This window comes from Lates calcarifer, linkage group LG6 (assembly GCF_001640805.2).
Source record: "Lates calcarifer isolate ASB-BC8 linkage group LG6, TLL_Latcal_v3, whole genome shotgun sequence".
Lineage (NCBI taxonomy): Eukaryota > Metazoa > Chordata > Actinopteri > Centropomidae > Lates > Lates calcarifer.
In genome coordinates, this window is record NC_066838.1 from 20,005,247 (window position 1) to 20,025,866 (window position 20,620).

At 41.4% G+C, this 20,620-nt stretch overlaps 2 protein-coding genes across 12 annotated transcripts in view; both read right to left on the reverse strand.

Moving 5' to 3' along the window:
• Positions 1 to 3,944: 3,944 nt before the first annotated feature.
• Positions 3,945 to 11,248, reverse strand: LOC108882097 (specifically androgen-regulated gene protein-like). The gene is given in 5 exon segments (XM_051071327.1): positions 3,945 to 5,169; positions 5,171 to 5,784; positions 5,877 to 6,039; positions 6,681 to 6,876; positions 11,064 to 11,248. Coding segments are annotated over 4 exon segments (1,764 nt in total). The 5' UTR covers positions 6,786 to 6,876; positions 11,064 to 11,248; the 3' UTR covers positions 3,945 to 4,287.
• A 2,587-nt stretch (positions 11,249 to 13,835) lies between these two features.
• The window catches only part of LOC108882100 (ankyrin repeat and SAM domain-containing protein 1A), a 60,877-nt gene continuing 54,092 nt past the window's right edge, over positions 13,836 to 20,620 (reverse strand). For 9 of the 11 annotated variants that reach the window (XM_018674387.2, XM_018674392.2, XM_018674384.2 and 6 more), the window contains 5 exons: positions 20,485 to 20,556; positions 20,287 to 20,373; positions 19,612 to 19,749; positions 18,309 to 18,491; positions 16,261 to 16,808 (listed from right to left, as the gene is read on the reverse strand). In XM_018674387.2, the coding sequence (XP_018529903.1) occupies positions 16,692 to 16,808; positions 18,309 to 18,491; positions 19,612 to 19,749; positions 20,287 to 20,373; positions 20,485 to 20,556 (597 nt within the window). In that variant the 3' untranslated portion in view covers positions 16,261 to 16,691. The other 2 variants (XM_018674386.2, XM_018674388.2) reach the window with 2 other exon arrangements.

Here is a 20,620-nt window from a genome sequence, read left to right on the forward strand (position 1 = left end):
TGAGCTCATAAGAGCACACACACACACACAAAAAAAAAAACCAGTAAATAATGACTTATTCTTTCCTCAGACGCAACAAATAAAGGTCTGTAAAGAAAATTAAGAAATCTGAAAGAAACTGGTCCTATTTCCCATACAAAGCCAGTTTTATGAGACATTTCATGGATCAACAGCTGAACCAAATTCTTTTTAATTAGAGAACCAAATTTCATTATTGCAGAGGCAAAATCCCAAAATCTTTCCACATTTTGAATGACCGAGCTTCATAAAGACTTAAATGTCAGGCAAATAAAATGGAAACTGAGTTAAAGTCATTGATTTGGGTTCTTTTTTTCAGCATTTTTGGCAGTAAAGTACTCACTGATGCAATGTTATTTCCCTTTGGCTGAATTCAAAGGAAACTGACTTGTTACTCTTTCCCAGTTTTTGTGTGGATGATAATAAAATTATTATATTGCTGTTTGTTGTGAATTAGTGGAAGTAAAACCTCACTGAACCTACAGCCAGTGCAGTCTGATCCTCAATTATACCCTTTAAAAACAAATTATCTGCTGTTATGACCTCACATGATTCAGAAATAAAGAGTTTCATATTGAATCGTGTTTAAAAGATTAGAACTCATCAAGAAAATATAAAGAGTTTGCAAACAAAAGACATCTGTTGCTTACAACACTGACTCTTTGGCGTGCAGTAAAATGCATCATGTACCATTTTCCACTGTTTTTTCATGTGAGTTGCAATATGCAGTAGAGGTAGAAATGTTTAAATCCATCACTTATCACTGTGTAAAGAGTAGAGTCTGTTTGCAGTATTTATCAGCATGTGATGTGAAACATCTGCGTCTCTGTGCACAATATTAAATCCTGCCCATCATATGAGCCCCCCGGCCACAGTGGGGGGGAAAGTTTGGTTACAGCTTTAGTGGCTGAACGGCTCCACAAACATCAATCTGGACTGCCCTCTAGTGGCAGAGCTGTTTCTGTGGCGCACAGGTTTTCAAAGTCTGACATTGTTGCCCCCCTAAGACCACCCACGCCACCCCCCAGCTCCAACACAAGAATGACACAAATAAATCAGCACAAGCCTTTGTCATGTCAAAAGTATTGATAGTGCAAACATTTAAAGTTTACGTTAATATGAATGAATTTTGTAACACTAACGCTGTTTTACTTTCATTTGGAACTACAGGTCCCATAATTTAGGGCTGTAAACAGGAAGTTAGCTAGTTTGGTCTCTACTAGAGGTTGAGCCATGTTTTTGTTTGTTGTTTTTTTAGCCCATGTTTGTTTAAATTCCGGATAATTGACACATTAAAAGCATGCCGATTTAGCTATTAGCAAAACATGTTTGTAATTTACCCAACGGATGTACAGAAAATCATGACTGGGTTAATTTGATACTGAAGAAAACTTAAAAACGTGATGGTTCTCAGGCAAGTCCGGGAGTTCGTTTGTTTTTCTGTGATTTCTAAGCAGATTTATGAACGTTTATTGGACATTTTGCATAATTTAGAGTGTAAATCCCACCGAATCTAAAAACATATGTATTGTGTGTTAGGAATTGACTGAGTAGTGACTTCGAAAGGGAGGAGTGCGAATTTAGCTGCAAACTGAGGCAGGCGGGTTTTAAAGTACCTTCATTGGCTCCATGAGTCGGGTGTCACAGCCACTGCTGCTGCTCCAGCTGCCGGCCGTGTTGTTGGTAAGCCGGCCATATTACAATAACTAACTTCCCCTTGTGCTGTCCCTCTCACCTTAATCTCTCTCACCACCTACCCCGTCAACTCTCCTGCGCCCCCTGGGGAGACACACCTCACAGTTTGAAATTTTCTGCTGCAGAGTGATAAACAGATTCACACTGTGTATTTGAAAACACAAACACACGATGCATAACCATCTATAATTTTTTGAAAACCATGAACAAGCACAGTTCCACTCTACTTAATATACCTCATTTGTCATAAAGTTGTAGCCCTGTTGCATAATGATTATTTTGAGTCTTTCCTCATCTCAGATTCCATCTGATGCCTTTGTAACTTCTTCATACTGACAATGCAGGAAACTGTGGAAGGTATGCAGATTGATCTGGTATGTTATTTGTGGCAGCTGATCTATGATGCCTACCAGTGTAACAGTGAAAGTGACAGGTGTGCTGTCACTGGGTCCTTGTCAGTCAGGTCTGCTGGCAGCGGCGCTACAGACAGAGCAGGTGGAGAGGAAAGATAGCTCACATACCAACATGCCACAGAGCAGCACAAAGCAGCCTGTGTTGGTTTGACAGCACAAAGCAGCCTCCTCTTCTCCCGGTTTTACTGTAAAAGAGAGTATTCGCTATCAGATTTGCTAACAATAATGCAACAGACCAATGATTCTTATTCTAATCATTGCTTTTGGTGTCTTGAGAGCGTAGTGAATGACCTCTAATTGTTCTTTACAGCAGCTTACACACATATGCTTTATCTTTTAACTAAAATATTCAAAACAATATTCAAATTCTTTTTCCATTTGGCTCTGGTTCCAATTTTCCTCTGAAAGATAACAATCAGGAGTTTTTCTTCCATCGGAAAAAATGTGTAAATATATTCACAAAAGCATATGAAAATATTCTCTTTATAGATAACATATGTGCAAATTAGATAATGGATGAAAATGCATGCTGAGAAGAAATCAACAACGAAATAGCTAAATTAAAAAAAACAAAGGTGTGCAGGGCAGGGCTCAAAGAATCACAACAGTGACACGTCATGGCACTTGGCAGTTGTGTCAAGATGGCACACCCACTGAATGTGTAGGTCTAATTGCACAATAAATGATAAGAGTAATGGTTACTACATTACACCATCAGCAAAATGCTTTTTACTTTTGGATGTGGCAGTCTACCAACGGTGTCTAGAAAACAGTGCTCGAGTCCAAAAATGGAACAAATTTGTTAATTCAAAAACTTCTGTGTTCTCTACAAGTTGTTGCAGAGTTCAGCAACCCGGTCTAAACGCCTGAGAAATGTCTCTCAAATTGAGCTTAATTTTCACAGCAGTAGGTGACCTTAACATCAAATTACAGGAAAGAGCATATCTATTTGTCTCTGAAAGCCTGCAGCAGTGAAAAAATGTCTTTTTTCAGACACCCCATCAGCTCATAAATGTGCCATCAGAAGCAGCGAAAGGTGTTGCATAAAGGCCTAAACCAGGAGGTGAGAAAACAGGTTGCACCAGTTTTCTTAACATCGCATCAGATAAAGGGTACTGCAGCTGAGCCAGAAAACCTGTGCCTCAATATGCGAATTGACGTGAGACATGAGGGTCTACATGTCGCATGCTGCCAAAGGAAAACAAATAACATATTCCAAATGCACGTAAAAGACATTTGTGACTCATGGGCAACAAAAATGAAAACAATTCTTGTAATAAAACTTGTTTGATCAGCTCACGCAAAACTGACAGACCCACAGTGACACTACACATTGCTGCTATGTAACAAACTTGTGTGGTTTGACATATGCGTCACTACGCAGCCATCCAATCCACGTGTTTCAGATTCTTATCGCCCAGTGGCCACTTTACTACTTGCTATGAGTTTCAGTAAGGTATGTCCTAGCAAGGAACAACATACTTTCTACATTTGTATTCATTCAATCAACGACCTTCAATTATGAACCAAACTGCACTGAACAAACAGGTTCAATGTAGTTCTTATCAAATTTGAATATTAGCCAGTGCTAAAAAAAACAAACCAAAAAAAAAAAAAACTTCTTGTGGTCAACAAAGCCAGACTACAAATTCCAGTGAATTTTGGGAAGTGAGAGTATTAACAACAGTGACCTTTCAAAGTGTATAAAAAGGAGAAGTAAGAGTGGAACCAGCCTTACAGTGAAAGCAGTGATGCAGAAGGTTCATACCTGTGGATCACAAGACACATTAAAGTGACAAAATAACCCATTGTTGCCTCTTACAAGTAACAGTATTTAATTTACAAAAACCACAGCAACAGTGAGAGAGTCAGGAATATCCAAAACCTTCTTGATTGCCAGTTGAATGAGGAATAAAACACTGTACATATTGCTGCACAATATCAGTAACAAGTAGATGCAAGTGTGGGCATGAAAGTATTCAAGCCACATGAGGCAGTCTCTTGTTATAGTAGCTTAATGCAGTAAAATGGAAAATGCATAAATATCTGGTTAAGCTGCTTCCCGAAACCTCTGTGATGCCATCATCAACTGTGCATGAAATATAGTGTCTGAGGGGAGTCTGTGGCAGTTAGGTGAGGTTTAAGATGTGGTGGCAGTGCATTAGTCCCTGAGCAGCCCCAGCTTCTTCAGGGCCTCGCGGCGGTCCTCCCCGTTTTCTGCACGAGGGCAGATCAGCACACTGATGCCTTGCGAGCGGGGCAGCTTCTGAGAGTCTCCCGAGTACTGGAAGGCAGTGTGGACGTTCAGGGACCTCCGTGAGTCTGGCAGGCCTCGACTGCTGCTGTGGCCTGCCTGCAAATCCTCTCCCTGAGCACTTGAAAACTCCTTCCTGCTTCCCAGAGAGGCCGGGCGTGGCCGACTGTTACGCAGCTGGCTGGGGTTTTGCTCACCACTGACACCCTGACCGGCCTCATTGGAGTCTTGACTCGCCATATAGCTGCTCAAACCCAAGCCAGAGCGCTCCAGGGTGGCTGATTTGACACCTGTGATCCTGGGTGGGGTTAACTTCTTGGTCAGGGTGGGAGAGGTAGAAGGAGGCGTATTCACCTGGGCACTAACTGTGGTGTCTGAGACATCTCTGACAGCAGATAGTTCATTATCTGACAGCAGAGGTCCAACAGGGTCACTGAACGCAGCAGGTGCTGGGAGAATATCAGGAGCTATAGCGTTAGCTGATGGTGGCGCAGCAGCAGGAGACTGTGAAGGGACAGAGGCAGGGGGTGGGCTTGTGACCTGGGTGTTAGATGGTGTCAAGGGAACTGGATGTGGAGCTGTCGGGCTTACTGGAGAAGAAGGAGCTGCTCCCCATGATCTTCTCGTTTGGGGAGAATGTTTGGGGCTCAGGGCGGGACCTGAATCTCCATCATCGCTTTTTAGCAGGCCAAGCTTCCGGAGAGCCTCCATGCGGACCCTCTGAGGGTCCAACAACACCCGATCACTGCCAGCGGGGACTGAATGTCCCGAGTGGTTGTCAGAGCCGGCCACCGAAGGCCCTGTGTGACTTCAGAATAATGTTGGCAGGAAGCTTCTTGGGCTTAGGGGCCACAGCAGGTGGACTTTTGGGCTCAGCAGCCTCAGGAGGAAGACTCATCTGGTGGCCAGAGGTGACTGGAGGTGGACTCAGACTGGGAGACACTTCAGGTGGGGGCATGTTTGGAGCTTCCTGGATCATAGAGGTTCTCTTCGCAGAGGCTCTCTTACGTACCTGCTCCAAGTCAATAGGTGCTCCTGGCTTGTTAATGGATACCCGAGCAGATGAAAGAAGGTCTTTGACTTTGTCTGAGTGTGCAGGAGGGTGTGGTTCATCCATGAAGTCTGAGGGTGGAGGGATCAGACCCAGATCTACTTCAGAGGCCCCAGTGGACTGAACTGGGCACAGCTCAGAGCTTCTAACAATCTTAGGATTGCCATCTTCATCCATGGATATACACAGCTCGTCAGTCTTAGTAGCTGATGGAGGGTTATTAGAACCACCGACTGATTCAGTGACTGGAGGTGTGGGTTGAATGAGGTTTAGTGAAGATGTGTTGGCCGCTGAAACAGGAGAGGACCATGGTTCAGTTCTTCCAAACTCATCAGGCTTGAAACTGGAAATGTCTGAGAAAGGAAAGCACAATTACTGCAGTCAGTACGCAGGTATGAGACACATAACCAACTACAAGAGCATACAGAATATCAAATGAACGTACCATTTACTTTCGCCCGACCCATTTCTTCTGCCTGTAACCCAGGATCTGGTTCATCGTTGGATAAACCGCTGTCCTCCTGCACCTCCAGCGCCTCAATGGTTTCTTCCAGATACATGAGGCAGGCCCTCTCTTCTGCAGATAAGTGCTCCATACTGTCTTCACTCTGCACACAAAATAAGAGACTCTGAAATATATTACAGATATAAAAAAACAACTGCACTCTCAACTCCTCAGAACCTGTCATCCATTTAACCCTAAACACAGCCATGAGAGACAGGACAGGAACAAAAGGTCAAAGATGTTTACTGTTTAAACAGCTGTGTAGGAATGACTTAATTATACCACTCCTGTCCTGGTCCTGACTATCTGTCATATTATACTGACCTGTCACAAGAATTTATCTCAGGTGACTAAAGCTACCTGTGAACAGTTTGAGATCTTCTTCCCCTCTGGTCAACTTCTAAAAAAAAGCTCAACTCTCAGTGGAACAACCTGAAGGCCTCCCCCTGAACAAACATGAGAGTATTTCACCTCAAGCAGATTCACTTCCTCTAATCATCACTCATTTAACCGTCTCGTATTGACTGTAAATGTCCATGCAGGCGTCACTGCAACCTGATGCACAAATCTCAGTTCTTTGCTTCCTCATTCCAACCAAAGACAGAAGCACTGTAGACATTAATGTTTACTCAGACAGGCCAGAGGACACCAGTTTAACGGTAAAGCGTATTGTACAATTAACAGATAAGCAACAGAGTGAGTGGGACAGACGACTGAGATGAGGAGATCTGCAGCAGCACTCACATAGCCAGAGTTCATGCTGATTACACTGTCACAGCTCCCAGCACTGTCCATATTGCTCAAGGATTCCATGGCAACGCCGCCTGGCCACGTGTCACTCTTCGGCATTGCACAAGGAAGAGGATGAGGGCAGGACCTGGGCTTCACCGTCCCTGTTTTAATTGCGTAAATTTCACCAAGAGTCACTTTGAGGGAGACTCTGAAAGGTCAAGGAGAAAATGTATGAACAAAGTTGAAACTGGAAACAGATGAAGCCATAGTTTGAGGCTAAAATAGGTCACAAAATTAGCTGGTAAACAAACCATGCAACAACTATTAATGCCATATCTTTCCATTAGTGTGATAAATGAACGCCATAAATTAAAGCTCATAGTCAAATGATCCTCATAATGTAATAACTCTCCTCTATTAATGTTACAAGAGGCATTTGAGATGCCAAATGCCAGTCACCGTGATGCATTAAATATAACCAGTTATGCTAATTGAGTCATTAAATAAATTAATGGCTGAATTAGTAAACATTTTATCTACACATAAGACACGGCCTGTATTAAAATTAATAAATGAACATGAAGATGGATATTTGTTAAATGCTAAATATTTACAATGATAGACCTCTGTCATGCATATTGATCTTTTCTCAGGTTTGACACATCAGTTTATAACCAGAATGGATTATTCTGAGTTGAATATTCATCTGTTTCTAGAAAACTAATATAATATGTAATGTTAAAGAGCTGAAATGACAATAATTGATTAATCATTTGGCTTTACTGCTTAAAAACCGACTCCAAACAACATTTCAATATGTCACCTGTGGGGAAGATTGTGCTTTTTACATCTTACAGACAAAGTGATTAATCAAGAGGGTAATCGGCAGAGTAATGGGCGATAAAAATACTCATTAGTTGCAGCCTTAATATTGCCTATTGTGCTACCAGAGGATCAACTAAACAACATTATTATTTATATTAGGTTAATGGCTTATTATAACAGCTGTAGTAAGATCTGCTTTCTGAATTATTACACAGGAGGAGAATATTTTTCATTATGAGGTAATGCTGTATTCAAAGCATTGTTTATTAGATGATTATGATGATTCAGTAAGTGAGAGAAAAATGTTCATCTTTGTTTGTGAGTGTGCATGACATACTTTCTGTCATGTACAATCTGTGTAAAGACAGTTGATATGCCGGGTTATGTTGCAGCACCACACTGCTTACTTGTGTTTCTTGCCTATTATCCTGTGTCAGGCATGCAGGAAAGCATGCCAGCTGAAAAACTCAAGGGATTATTACTGGCTCCTCATCTGCTAAAGGGATACAAAGATGGGGATTTTCAAAATCCTCACTAAAAGACAGATGCTTTAGAAACAAATAGGGTGGGAAATGAATTCAAAAGGCCTTGTATAAAAGGCCACTTAAAGCAAAGTTTATACCTCCCTACTTTCTCTTTTCAGTACTCACAGTGCCAGAGGCAAATACCACCAACAAATAATGGTTGAGGATTGAGAAAATAATATTTGATCAACTCAGCTTCAAACTCTTTATTGGATTTTGGTTAACTAGGTCACACAAATGTAATATACAGTATTCTGAGACAAAAGCTTTACAGCCTGTTATGCGACTTATTCATCACATAGTCGCAGCTGCACAATCAAGTTCAGGTGTGTTCGTGGAAGCAGAACAAAGCTAACTTTATTGTTCTCTTATCTCACAGAACATTTGATTAAACATATAAAAGCAACAGAATTTAAAGTTTCCCCTTTATGTGTCAGTGCCAATGTTTGTTTGCAACTTAGCCACCAAAATGAGGTTTCTAAGCCTGATACTGCATGAAAGCTGCAAGTTATTGTAATAATTACTGCGGCATGAGGTTCCTCTGAGGACGACCCAGGCACAGACACTCCATTCCCCACAAACAAACTCTGTGTTAGACAATTTCTGTTTCTGTTAAAATTGGGAGCAGCCTTTCGTGTTTCTTGTAATGGACTGCATGTACATTTAAAGACGGCAGTTCAAAGACAGTGAGAAGTCAATCTGTGGAATTTTAAAAATGCAAGATAAAGATGACTAAACAAAACATTCTTGACTTTTATAGAGTTGACTAGAGTTGTAGCAACACTGACATTACATCCTTGATATTTTTTTCTGGGAATCTGGGCTTTTTTACTGCCCCAGGGGGAATTTACACTCCACAACTTTTAAGAAATAGAACATGTTGGACATTTTAGAGGCAGATTCAAGTATCTTTAGACTAAATATGACTCATTCTAGGCCAAAAGTGGATAAATACATAATTAATTCAGTATTTTTCTCCACCAGAATTTTATTCCTGAGGTTAAAAGGCTTTTGGAAATGAGTTAACTGAATGAATAAAGTATGAAAAATTTCAAATAATTCAGGGATTTTAGAGCTTTTAAATCTAGATGTCTGATCCAAACTTTCTGAAATGATGGGATTGAATCCTCAGAATTTCTAAAAATCTGGCAGCGGCCTGAGTTTCCTTTACTTTGTTGATCTATTCTAGAGCAGTGGTTCCCCAACATTTTAGCTTATATCCCCGTTAAAATGAGGAGGATGTAAGAAATTGTCTCATTAGAAAGATCTCAAAGAGGTGAAAATATCCAGTATTTGACAAAGATACATTTGAAAAAATTGCATGAGATGTTTGTGTTTGTCCTTTATATCCCTTTGATTATCACTGTTATTAAGTAATTTCTGTCCACAGCTGTCGAACCCTAAAATCTGCATTTTCTTAAAACAAGCAACAGGTTCAGTGAGAAGTGCATTTCCTAGAAGTGAGTTCCCTTGTTTCAAAACCAGAAAGAAAATGACAGGTTGAAGGTGCTGCTCAAGAATGAAGAAAAATAAAACCTGATCTTGGAAATACTTAAAACAAACTGAATACAAAGGATTATAGGATTTAGAGAAATAGCTCTCATTTCACAGGCAGATTTTTTTTAAGATCATAGAGTTTAGTCTCAAGTTACAACCAAAAATAACTTGGTAAGAAGGAGATATTTGCAGTCAGGTGTAGGTATATAGGTTGGTTAATCTCATTGTCATTCTGGCCTGTTGACATGAAGACATAGCAAGGACACTTGGAGAAAAACCTGATCACCAACACCCACATTCACACATGTTGTCGCGCAACAAAAGCTGGTTGACAAAAGCAGCCACGGGCTTCCCAGAGGAAGGTTTAATAGCTGCTAATTAGTGTTACCTCCCATTAGGCCATTCAGATCAACAAGAGTGAGAAACAAATGTCCAAAACTTCAGCAGCCAACACCTCAAAACCTGAACAAGACAACAAACCTGCAGGGCAGCAGTGGGTGAGCTCACTACACCCACAGCTGAGTCAGGATTTAATAGTGACAGGAATGTCACTTTGCTTGCTTCCATGTCTTTAAGACATCTCTTAAATTTTCCCTGATGTGACTGGGCGTTCCACTTGAATCACAACTCAGCAGATTAAACAAAAAAAAAAAAAAAAAAAAAAAAAAAAAATCTTTTTAACTATAAAGTGGAGGGTCAGCTCCAGGTCTTTAATGTGTTTACAGCGAGAACAGCTGCGCAGTTTGTGAGCCAGAGTTATTACAAACCCAGGAATCATCATTTACAGCCGGTGATGACAAATTACAGTGTGTTCGTAAAAAGGGGTCCAAAAATGTGAAGTATGCCTTCAAGGGCAGCCAATCAGAGAACTGGTTTAATGATTAACAGTAAACAAAAGTTCATGGTGAACACCGGGGGTTGTGCAACTCTCAACCTGCTGCAGTGAACAGAAATATTTCATTAATGTTTAGCTTGGCAGCTTGTCCCACTAAAGTGACTATTATTGACATTTATGTGCAAATATTTGTGCCTTTGCCTGACTGCTCACTATACCACGAAATATTGAGTGATCAAACACTTGAAAAGAAATCCATAGAACATGAAAAGTGATTAATGCTGCTCATAGGTGGGAATATCACTAGCACTTGCTGAGTATTTCACCAGTCTCCTTCATTTCTACTCAACTTCCCTCGACCCAGGCTGATGATAACTGACACAGGATGACACTCTGTGTAAATAGGGTCAGTCACACTCGTAAAACTTCATCAACTACAGGAAATATGATAAAATAAAAATCTGGAAACGCGAAACTGGAGGTCAAGGCTTGTTATTCCAAAATGTCTCTCTCTCTCTCTCTCTCTCTCTCACACACACACACACACACACAAGTCAAAGCAAGCATGATTACATTTTCAGAAAAGCACAGATTTGTAGGTTTTAAGTCACTAAACAAACTCCTTCCTCATAACTTGTAACTCCTCTGTATACATGAGATTAACTGAAACAAACAGGCGCTCACTTCCAAGAGAATCATTTCCCGATAACTCACCGGAGATGTTAGAGAAATGGAGTCTCGGTTAAATGGTACAGCTGTTTGGATTTAAAAAAAAGAAAAAGAAAAGAAAAAAGAGGTTGTTTTCAGATCTCAGTCCATGGTGGACGTGCACCTCGCTCACCTCCGGCAGCTGCTCTGTTCTTGGAAGGAAAACTACACGACGAGAAGTCACTGAAAGAACAGGTGGGAAATAATTGCAGCCAGGTGAGCCAATGAGCTTCAGGACAGGTTGGTGTGTGGCCAATCAGTGAACACCTGACTGAGACGTTGTCAAGGGTGAGCCAATGCAATGACAGCAGGTAAATAGGACCGTATATAAACTCTTTACCTCTTGGATATTGCCTGTACAGTTAATACAGGTTATAGCTTAACTCGAACAGAAAGCTACTTCTTTCTTCTTTTATGGGAGAGTAGGACAAATATCATTAGATAGATTTGAGTTGTAGTCTGTATGTAATGTGTGTAAAGACTTGGACTGATAAGAGAAGTTTTTACATTTGTTTGGATTTTGAAAAATCGACGTGTATTTATGAGTCTGCAGCCATGTTAGCTCCTCTGTAAACCTGTCCTGATACAGTGGTGTTTTGAGCTAAATGCTAATAGCACCATGCTAACATGCTCAGGTCAAACACAAATAACAGCTGAGGTATTTGGTCATAAATCTAAATACTGAACAAAATCAAATATTGACCTGATGAGGGTGTTACATGAAAAGGCTCAAAGGAGCAGACCAACTGACCATCCAGCACGGCTAAAACTGGTCAAGATCTTCCTACAAAGACTTAAATTCCAAACTATAACTCTGGGTGGATCAGGTCACACAGGTTCAACATCAGTGTTTATATTCAAAATTAGTACCACTTTCTGAGGTACCCATAGCTCTCATAAGTAATGTTTTTCAAGGATTGGTAAATAATTTACAAATGTTGTAAAGGTTAGTTACGAGCCATTAATACAAACAACTGAACAACGTTGTGAAAAACCCCATTGTTGTCTTTTCATAGGAACATCCCTAACAATTGAGTGAATTATTAACAACTTATAAACATTTACAGTTTCAGTGTGGATTAATAACCTTTAACTGCAGAGTTGTTGTCTTATTAGAAACTGAAAAACACATTATTTTAAATAAAGGATTACAGTGATAGCATTATATAAACAGAAAAGATAAACACCAGCCAAAGGGATTTTTCACATCCTGGTGACCCAAACTTTGATGTTAATAATGGTTTATATCCTGTATTACAATACATAAAGCTTTAATAAAGTTAATACTTATGCATCCTTGTCTCATTAGAGAGTGGTAACATAAAACGTAGTTGTGTTTATGGTCACGTATCTTAAAAACATATACTACATTGCTTGTTATACTGATTATTTCCACTATTTACAGGCTGGACACTGTGAGGCGTCTGTCAGTTTGTGCTTGGTGGGGTTTATGAACAAGGCAGGTCTGTGTGCAGATATCAGTCTCACCATCACTATACAACAGGCCGATCTGTTTTCCAGGAACAGCAGCACGCACCTCTGACGTCTGTTGCATATCTATGAAAATGAGCAGATGTATAAATTCATATGCACATCTTAAACAGAACCCAGATCTGTTGCTCTGTTGATGCTTTTAAACATTAGCCATCTTTACAGTATAACAGCAGTGTAACAAACTGTAAAATGCATTTTATGGCTATTAGCATGACTTCATAACAATGAAAAGACAATGAAGAATTAGATGACATAATTAGGTACCATTTTCTTGATTATGTGCTGCAAACTGAGTTAAATGTTTTTATCTTTTCCAGCATTGCAACTTATCCTCAAGTAAGTCTGGAGGTGTTTAGCTCTCTAGAACAAGACAACAGTTGGAAAATACCAGCTGCCTGGAGCTAATTGTAGGTCATAAAAAATAAATAGGATTTTTACCACCTATTTATGTTCTCAAGCTTCAGAATTATTTTGAGGTTAAATGACTTGTTATTGCTATTTCTCAGAAGTTGGCATTTAAATTATAGCTGTGGTCATTTACCTCTGTCAACTCATTTCCCTTCTGACAAAGATGAAAATTACTGTCAGTGTACAGCCTGGAGCTGTGTCAATTTGACAAATATTCAATATTTGAATTAATCTCAGCTCATAAAAGTAAACAAGCACAAAAATCAATAGCACACAGTTGTTTCAACACAAAGTTTTGGCTTTGTAAAGTCACAAAAGTATTAAAAGTCTTCACAGGTATGTGGATAATTGGATTTGAGATGGCAATATAAAACCCTTAACTGTAGAGAGTGATGGAAGGCGACCTAGACTGTAGAAACAGGTTTGCTCTGTTAAAAAGATGTTGTCACAGCAGTCTGTACCTACTGCAGCAGCTTGTTGTTTAGATTGACAGGAGGAGGCATGATGATATTTTACTATCACCTCAAGTGCCTGGACCTCTGCGCTTTTATCTCCTGCGCTACATTACACCTGCAGCGGCTCTGAGAAGTTGCTGTCCATCCATCAGCAGTGAAACGTTTATGAAATGGATGTGCAGGGTGGAGACCAAACATTTCATCCTGGCACATCTCCTGACCTTGTTTGCCCTCTGACGAATTGAGACACTCTGAAGGCTTCAAAACACAGTGTCGCCTTAGCAGTGATACCTGCTGTAGAACTGTGGGTTGTCAAAATCTGACAGGCAATTCTGCCAGAGTTGCTGGGAAAAAAAAGCAAAAAGTTCCATGGTAACATTAAACTAGATCACTGAACAGACAAATAAAGAGTCAAATGGGACAGCATTTCTAATTGCGCCATTTATTAGTTGTACAATTATTAAAAATAATCATAAAAAAGACTGGAAGCCCAAGATTATTTACAATCTTTTTTTCTGAAGTGAGGTCCCTCTTCTGAGTCATTGTTTTCTCAGCCTTTTTTTTTTTTTTTTAAATCACAGGGTATTTATTCACGATATGTTTTACTTTATAAGACATAGTCCTTTTCTTTCTTTTGACAAACGTCAAAAATTACATACGTACATACATACATATACATATATATATATATATAGATATCTATAAAAGCAAAAATCATTCAAGTATCAAAATACAGACCGCTTGATTCATGTACAATTTCATTCTCATCATTGTTGTCATCAGATTAGTCCCAGAATATCGCTCCTGATCCTTAGCAATGTGCAAAAGCAGAACGGGACCAGGCTGATGGCTGAAGGTGCCGACACCAGCGAGCTGAAGACAGTGTACCATAGAGTTATCGTACTGGCCTGACAACGTACCACATATACAACAGTTAAATCAAAAAACGACCTGACTACATACCCATATACACATCAGCTGACCAAAAAAGAGTACCATTAACAGTCAACATACTGGGAGTTAGCTAGGAGAGACATGCTGTGCCCTATTGTTCTGTTCCGCAGCTAAAATCTAAAGATGTACCAGCCTGCATGGCAGGTTTGGTGAATAATCTTGTCTAGATTAACTGAACAAAGAAACAGGGAAGGAGAAAGAGAGAACAGCAGTGAACCACACCTGATCCAGTTCCTGCATTAGGACGTGTCATTGTCCTATAAAAAAATTAAAACATAAGAAAAAAAAAAAAAGAGAGCGAGAGAGAGAGAACTTTCAAATCAAATAAAAGCCACCCCCTGTTACATTGCTATAAAACAGTCTTTGTAGTGTCAGTTCCTCTGCCCTTTGAGTTTGGTTAGAGAGTTCCTCCCGTGCAAGATGATATCGTTTATCACAGTTATACATGTATGAGAAGCAGATGGTCATGAAGAGACGCTACAATGTTTGGATACAGGACAAATGATTCAGGAGGGAGTGTGTACCTACAGTGTGAGGTCACTTATTGACAGTTTGTACCTTGGTATCACAACAGATAATTTTATGTTCCTCATCTCAGCCACTTCCCCTTTAATGACAGGTTCTGCATTGAAACCTGCAGGTAAATCTCCTGAAAGAGTAAACACTATCTCTCCATGTAGGGAGGCAGAGAGCCGACGATTCATTTCTCAGGAAACGCACAGAGCACAACAAATACATCTGGCTGGCACAACCATCGCTTGACGGACAGGAGGCTAAATAGAGGCGCGCGTGTGTGTATGTCAAGTGATGAAGTCGGTGAGGTCAGATGAACCGATGGAGCGTGCAGTGTTGAAAGCTTTACGTCTTATGTGTCTCCGGGCCCCCCTTGTGTGTGTGTTACCGTGGCGAGCTGCGAGCACAGTCCGACTGGTGACGCGATCCTGCTGCATGGGAAAGTGGGTCACTTTTCCAATAAAAACATCCTACCCACCATGCAACAGGGCTTGTTCCTGTCCTTTCTTACTGGCTGGGAGTGGCCACAGTGTTCAACTATAGGGAAGGGACACAGACACACATGCACACAAAGCAGTGAGGTTAAAATAAAGAATAAAAAAAGAAAAAAAAACTTAAAGAACTGATGGACACAAACAGCATGATGGTGATGGATTATCCCCCTCTATAATGATTAACTCTTTTCACTGGCAGCAGTGAAATATTAACATGGCGTGATTGGCAAAGCAAAAGGCAATGTTGACAGGATGAACATAGAAGGCATTTGTCGTGAAAAGAGGAAGAAAAAAAAGACAGGACAGAGGAAGATGCACTTATTCTTACACACTTGGGGATTTGGTAAAAGTGCTTAGTCATAGTTAGTTCACTCCAGAAGAAGCATCAGGTTAACTCCTGGTGCTCTGATTGATAGACGAGGGCATGCCAGTCTTTCAGGACTGTCCGGGACCACTAACATGCGGGTCCATATCAGGCTCTGCGCCCTGTTTTGTTTCCCCCCCACCCAACAAGAAAATCCCCCGAAATGCTTACTTCATTAGCTCCAAAAGGACCTTATCACAGTGCTAGGATCTTAGCCTCTTTTGGCTTCGAGCAGACTGCTGACAGTGAAACAAATCGCCCCCTTAGTTAATCCTGCGTAACCTCTACAGCTCCCACAACCTGCATCCCACTGAACAGAAACAGTCTGCTAAAGTCCAACTGATGCATAGAATTTACAGGACCAATTTCTCAGTTTCTTCTGGAAACATGTCCGTCCAGGTACAAAGGATGTGTGCAGTGTGGTCACTCTTGGCTGTGGTAAATCAGATTTTCTCGGCGCTCGGACGAGTCAGGAGTTGAAAGATCAGAATGAAAAGCCTCAGAGTGGCCGTCGCCTAATAGAGCAGGAAAAGCACCAAGAAAAAAAAAAGACCTTATCACCGAGAGTAAATACCAGGATGTTGACTGGGGGGAAAAAGGAAACATTGTACACAGAGCTCAGGAAGCATACAAGGTAAACAAAAAGGAGTATAGCAGTGAAGGTGAATGGCGGGGCTGGTCGTGGTGACTGATACCAGCAGGGAAGGCGGGGGGTTGTTTAAGTGGAAGGGTTGCACTAGCGGTGTGTTGTTGCGGTGTTGCTGAAAAAGCAGGACACACGTGACAGCTGAGGGGAGACGGTGGGGAGTGGGAGGGCAGGGGTCCAGCCCAAAGAGAGAGAGACAGAGAGAGAGGCAGAGTCACAGTGAAAGGCACACAGAAGGAGGGGAGGGAAGAGGGGTGAGACCAGGCCCATGTTGAGAGGTCAGGAGGAAGAGGGAGGGGGGTCCGCTCAGAAAATGGTGGTCTCATACTTAGTGCTGATAGTGCGCTTGGATTCCTTGGGGTCCACGAGCCACGTGGCGCTGCCCTGGGACTGAGCATCCCCTTCCTGCTCCACAATGTCCCCCTGTAAACACAAACAGGTAAGATGTCAGTGTTAGATAATGTTTTTGTCAACAACTACAACTGTTCCTATGGGCAACCATCTCTGCATGTGCATATAAACATTTCTGTCTTACTGTCAAACTACCACTAGAGGGCCCTCAAGTCAAAAGTAACATTCAAAGCATTCATCAGCCCACACTGTGTAGCTTGTGTACATACTTTCACACAAGAGTAAAACATATATTAACAGCAAAATAACTTAAAGAAACAATGGACTGAAGACACAAAGAGGACTCAGGGCAGTGAGAGGGGGAAAAACAGGAAGGCAGAAAAAGGAGCAAAGTGTGAGAGGATGGAGTCAAGGACATGATGAGAAAGCAGCACCTGGGCAGCAGGGCTGGCAGAGTGCAGCGGTAGGAAGGAGGGACGGTGGGTGGTGCAGGTGTAACAGTAACAGCAACGACTGTCGAGAGGAGGAGAGTCCTGGGAGAGATAAATACCGCCAGGAGGAGAGAGTCAGACAGAGAAAGAAAGAAGAGGAAGAGGATGAAAGGAAAGAGCACAAGAGAAACAGACAGCGGGGGGCAGAGAGAGAGAGAGTTAGAAAAGGAGAGAAACTGACACAGATTCAAGCAGCGTGAGGCAGGAGGAGTCTGATCTGTTGAAGCCAGTGCAGATTAGACTTTGGCTGAAGCAGGGCGTTTTAGGAAAAGTGCATTTGTTAGATTAAATAAAGGCTGGAAAATGTACACATAAAAATACAAAGGTGAGGGAAACAAAAGCAGACACTGAAGGAGTGACAGTAAACATCATATTGTTTTACAACGTTTTACGAAACTTAGACATATGTCTTTATGAAAACATTAATACATGTTTGACTTTGTAATACAAAAATTAAAAAAATATACAATATGTTTAATTTTCACCCACAGACCTACCAGGGTACAATTAAAAAGGAAAAAAGTCTGAAGAGAGAATTCTGCAAATATTTTGCCCTTTTGTACAAGAAGTCACTGTGGTCCCCTCCAATTAGCTGTGGAGTACAACTTCAGCCTTGTTGTTGTTGTTTTTGCTTATATTTGTTTACATTTTGGTAAACTGGCACCATAAAATGTATGTTGAATTAGATATTAGCAGATCCTGTTCACAATGTATCCATAGATGTACAAAAAACTATGACTGGAATACTTTGCCACTGAAGAAAACTTAAAAATATGATGATTCTCAGGCAGGTTTGGAAAAGTGTACATCCCAGTGAATCTAAAAATATACATATCATTTCTGTCTGTTCAGAACTGACTGAGTCATGACTCAGACAAGGAGTCTTAATTTTGATGCAAATTGCAGCAATCAGGTGCAAAGAGGTTTAAAGTATCTTAATTGCCTGCATGAGGTGTGTGTCACATCCACGGCTGCAGCTCCAAGAGCTGACTGTCATGATACAAACTACAATAACCAACTTCCTGTTGTATTATATTGTATATGGTGTCTTGTTCTACAGTAAGTTCGATGTCCAACTCACCGCTGACTTCCGCACGCTGCCTCGTGGTTTGGGTACGGGTCGGCCGGACTTGACCTCAGTGACCTCTGATCCAGGTCCCGCTGGCAGGTTATGGTGCTGTTTGGTCCTCTGGGCCTGCAGAGCCAGCTGATAGGCTACCTCGAACGCCTGGCCCAGGGTCAGTATAATCTCATAGGTCAAGTTCTATACGGAAAGGGGGGAAGAGGAAGAGCAGGCAGCCCTAGTAAATGTTCTGTAGTCTCAGAGACAATTTTGTTTTCTTCCAGGAGAACAACACTAGACTGAGTTTGCAGTGAGGCAGCAAAAAATATCAGAGCAAAGTTTCTTTCCCCTAAAACTTCTTCAAAAAACAAAAATTGCATAACACGGAGAAGTGGCAGTAATCTCTGGAGTATATTGTGCAGCACCAAGCAACTCCCCTCAGTACCTGAACCGGATACATCCGCTGTAGCTTAGTCTTAAATCTGCTGCTGCATTCTTTTGTTACATTGTGACAGCTTCCAAATATGAACAAGCACCTCAGACTAAAGGCAGAGGATTCAAGCTTCACACAACATGACTTTCAAAGTTTAAAAAAAAGAAGAAGCTATTTTATGGAGGGAACTTTGCATCATCTCAACAGACAAATGAGTCATCTGTTTACTTAATGCCCCGATGTGTCAGGCAGATGACACCGGCTACGTGTTCCTTCTTTGTGAGGGTGAGGGTTGTGTACGGCTCATAGCATCAGTATGCTTTCAAATAGCTGATCATGTCTCTCGGGTGTTGTGGCCTTTGATATTTATCAAACTGCTCTGTTTCAGCCCCTTAGAGGAATTCAATGAGCTTTGAGAACTCCAGCAACCCAGAGGAAACTGCTGTTACGCCGACTGATGTCTGGAATGACACTGGCTGCATTACATAGCAGTTTAGCAGGATAATGGTTGTGATCTCTAGGGGGGGACAGAGTAGGTAATGGAGGGCTAGTTATCATGGCCAGAGTAGCACTGTGTGTCTACGAAGAGGCAATCAACCCCAGCTGAAGCGTGACACCTTGAAGAGATAGGGCAGTCTGGAGATAACAGTGTTGACTATGCAGCCCATCACATCTGCTCAGTGTAAGTACAGGAGGCGATGCCAGCAGAATTCAAATTTACAGGTGAGCAAAGTTTTCAATGCTCTCTAGAAATTCTGCTTTCAGCACTTTCACCTTGTTTATGTTTAAACTCAGCTAACACAAACAATCATCATTTTGATGCCAGAATGAGCTGACATGCTGAGACAGATGAACCAGCTGAGGAAGGGACAGTGAGGGTATCCTTACCACGTCTACTGTGCTGAACACATGGCAGTAGTGGTGGCTGGTCTGCAGGTCCTTGGTGATGTAGGCAAATGTACACAGGTCCTCCGGGTCCTGGGCTGCACAGGAGATATTTCGGATCTCGTGCTCTGCGATGATGTTCTGCGCCGAGAAGAGAGAGAAGCAGTGCACACCTCAGTGATGGGACTATACAGACTGAAAATGACCATTTTGTTACAATGCAAAAGGAACATCAGGCTCTGTCACAGACAATTTGAACACTATAAGCAATAATGCATCGGGAAATGTGAGTTGACAAGCGGCAGCTGGTGAAGAGGAGACACTGAGGCATGAATCGTGTTTCACAGCCGTCAGAGGAAAGTGCAGCCATATAAAGGAAAAGCAGACTGAGCTTCCAAGGCAACCTTTCATTCAAAGTCTTTTTTTATTAATGTCAAATAAATGTCAGTATGAGCAGACTCGCTTCCTGTCGAGAAATACAAACGCGAACGGGTCTGACATAAATTTTCAAGCATGACATTTACAGTCACAGAGAGGAATCAGCGTGATGTAACACTTTCATGAACGTAATCTCAAAATATTACTTAAGTTAAAGTACTGTTATTTGCACTGGTAAGGATATAAAAAGGGTTCAAACTTTCACACCAAGCAGGACGGCATGTGCATGTAGTAGCTAACCTTATTAGCTGCATCGATGAACTTCACACCCTTGTAGGTGATCGAGAGGACGATGGTCGGGACTTTTCTCATTTGTTCTGTTGACCTCTGGAGGACAAAAGAACAGCGCAAGCAGAGAGGACACTGCAGTTATTTACAGTTTATTTGTATGCATGGTGTTTTTGTTCAAAGAGATTGGAGAGGAAGCTCGTAGCATACCCGCATTTTGGCACAAGCATCCTGCGTGGACTCAGTACCCCGTAGATCCTTAATAAGCATGGAACCAAGGTACTAGATGGAAAAAGGAAAGAGGAAAAACTCAATGTTGCTGTATATGTTCAGTGAAAACAGGATC